At 34.2% G+C, this 2314-nt stretch overlaps 1 protein-coding gene across 1 annotated transcript; it reads right to left on the bottom strand.

Moving 5' to 3' along the window:
- Positions 1 to 517: 517 nt before the first annotated feature.
- On the bottom strand, positions 518 to 1720 carry LOC126665505 (uncharacterized). The gene has a single exon (XM_050358323.1). It carries the CDS (start codon positions 1718 to 1720, stop codon positions 518 to 520), a length of 1203 nt encoding a protein of 400 aa, XP_050214280.1.
- Between the last annotated feature and the right edge of the window lie 594 nt (positions 1721 to 2314).

Genomic DNA, 2314 nt, shown 5'->3' with positions numbered 1-2314 from the left:
GCCAAGCATTGTAACAAAAGAAGAATTACATGACAAGTCTTTAATGATTTTGGCTCACCTTTTACCATATTCCATCTTTTTGCATGGATATTGTTTTTGGATAAGATTGACATATGAAATATATTTTTGTATACGTGCCTCCTCTACCTTTTAAAAGAAAATAAACTAAAAAATGAAACTCAATTTTTTATTTTTTATTACATGTTAATTATTTAAAAATTCATACGTAAAATTAATGAATTAACACGTTATTTATTGTCATTTTTTGCATGCATCCAAAAATTTAGAATAGAAGCAAATCGATGTGTGAAGTAAATCTGATTAATTCAAATCAAATCGGATATGATCCACTAATGTGATTTTAAAGAAATTACACGATGTTCGAACCTGAAATCTCTAGTTAAAAAGTAAAGAGTTATTGCCACTTCATCTTAATTCCGCTGATAATTCGATATGAAATTTATTTTAACTTTTCTTTTTTTAGAAAAGGAAGTAGGTAATGGAACATTTTAGGGAATCATGTGCCTGAGTAACTTTGGCATTTGTTCATGTGTTCTTCAAGAATGTCTCTTCTCATTCGCTTCTCTTCTTCTTTTTCTTTTCTTATATTGAATCCAGTGTTGCTCCCAGAGGAATTAAAAACCTGAGGAGACTTTCCATTACTGTGATCCTGAGAATAGGACAGATTGTCATCTGTGTAGTATCCAGCACTTTCAACATGATTTGCTTGACTTGATTCTGGCCTATACCTAGGCTGATAACCAGGAGGATAACCATGCTTCTTATAGCATGAGTCAACAGTGTGATTACCATAACCACAGTGAGAGCATGTGGGCTTCCAGTTCTGAACAAAACCTCTGCCTCTATTGTTTCCTCTATAGTTATTAAAACCTCTTCCTCTAGTACTTCCAGCATAAAACACATTTGAATCATGATTCTGAACTTCTGCATTATAATTACTTGCAGGATTGCCTTTCTGCACATCATTTCCTCTTGCCATGAATGCTACAGGTTCATTGGTGTTACTCATTCTTCCAGTAATCAGTCTCTCATGCTGAATTACTAATGAGAAAACTTTGTTTATCTTAGGTAAAGGCTCAGTCATTATAATCTGTGATCTAACAGTTGCAAAGGAATCATTCAATCCCTTTAGAAACTTTATAGTCTGATCATTAGACCAATGAAGTTTTACAGCAGCAGCCATACCACAATTACACTTGGGCTCACAGGTGCAACTAGGTAAAGGTCTTAGACTTAATATCTCATCCCATAGGGTTTTCAAGTGTGTATAGTAATCAGTAACCGAAAGATTATTCTGATGAAAGGCATAAGCCTCTTCTAACAAATCTCCTAGCCTAGCTGAATCTCCTTGAGAAAAACGATCTTGTAAATCATTCCACACATCAACAGCATTGTCTAAACAAGAAATACTATGAGAAATTGAAGGAGAAACAGCTCTTGAGAGCCAAGAAGTTACCATATTGTTGCATCTCTCCCAAGCTTCATAGGTAGTATCATCTTTGTGAGGAACTGGTATTGTTCCATTAACAAATTTGAATTTGTTCTTTGAGAGTAAGGCTTTTCTCATTGCTCTGCACCATTGGTGATAATTTTCTTCTGTCAAAAGACTTGAAACAAGAACTAGTGATGGATTTTCTCCAGGATGAAGAAAATAAGGACTCAATACACTTTCTTCTAGTCTGAGGGTTCTTTCTGCCATTGTTAATCTTTAGAGAGAAAAATCAACAAGAAAATTACTGCTGGTTATAGATCTTGATTAGCTGATTCTAGCGAAGCAAATCTCATAAAAAATGAAGAAGTTTAAGTCAAGCAAATTGGCTGTTTGGCTAGTGAGAAAATCTGAGAAAGAAAATAAAACAGAGAAAGGAAAACTCGCTTTGATACCATGATAAAATTGTAACTGCTCTTTCTAATTTTCTCATTAAGAAACAAGAAGATTACAAGCTGCTTTATATATAGCAGAGAACAAGCTTAAGAGAAAAAGAAAGTACAATCCACGTGTGTGATGCCACACTGGATCCAGCTGTAACAGAAAACAACAAACTAACTATTCTGTTACATGAGAAGTAATCAGCTGAGATGAATTCCATAGGAAAGCTTTCAACCTGCAGTTGATAAAATTGTAACTGCTCTTTCTAATTTTCTCATTAAGAAACAAGAAGATTACAAGCTGCTTTATATATAGCAGAGAACAAGCTTAAGAGAAAAAGAAAGTACAATCCACGTGTGTGATGCCACACTGGATCCAGCTGTAACAGAAAACAACAAACTAACTATTCTGTTACATGAGAAG

Source organism: Mercurialis annua, linkage group LG1-X (assembly GCF_937616625.2).
Source record: "Mercurialis annua linkage group LG1-X, ddMerAnnu1.2, whole genome shotgun sequence".
Classification (NCBI taxonomy): Eukaryota; Viridiplantae; Streptophyta; class Magnoliopsida; order Malpighiales; family Euphorbiaceae; genus Mercurialis; species Mercurialis annua.
Note: the sequence above shows the minus strand (reverse complement) of the source record. Positions and strands in the feature narration are given on the sequence as shown.

What these genes read in the sequence shown, in the direction of transcription:
- LOC126665505 (XM_050358323.1), bottom strand. Translation starts at nt 1,720, where the DNA reads ATGGCAGAAAGAACCCTCAGACTAGAAGAAAGTGTATTGAGTCCTTAT.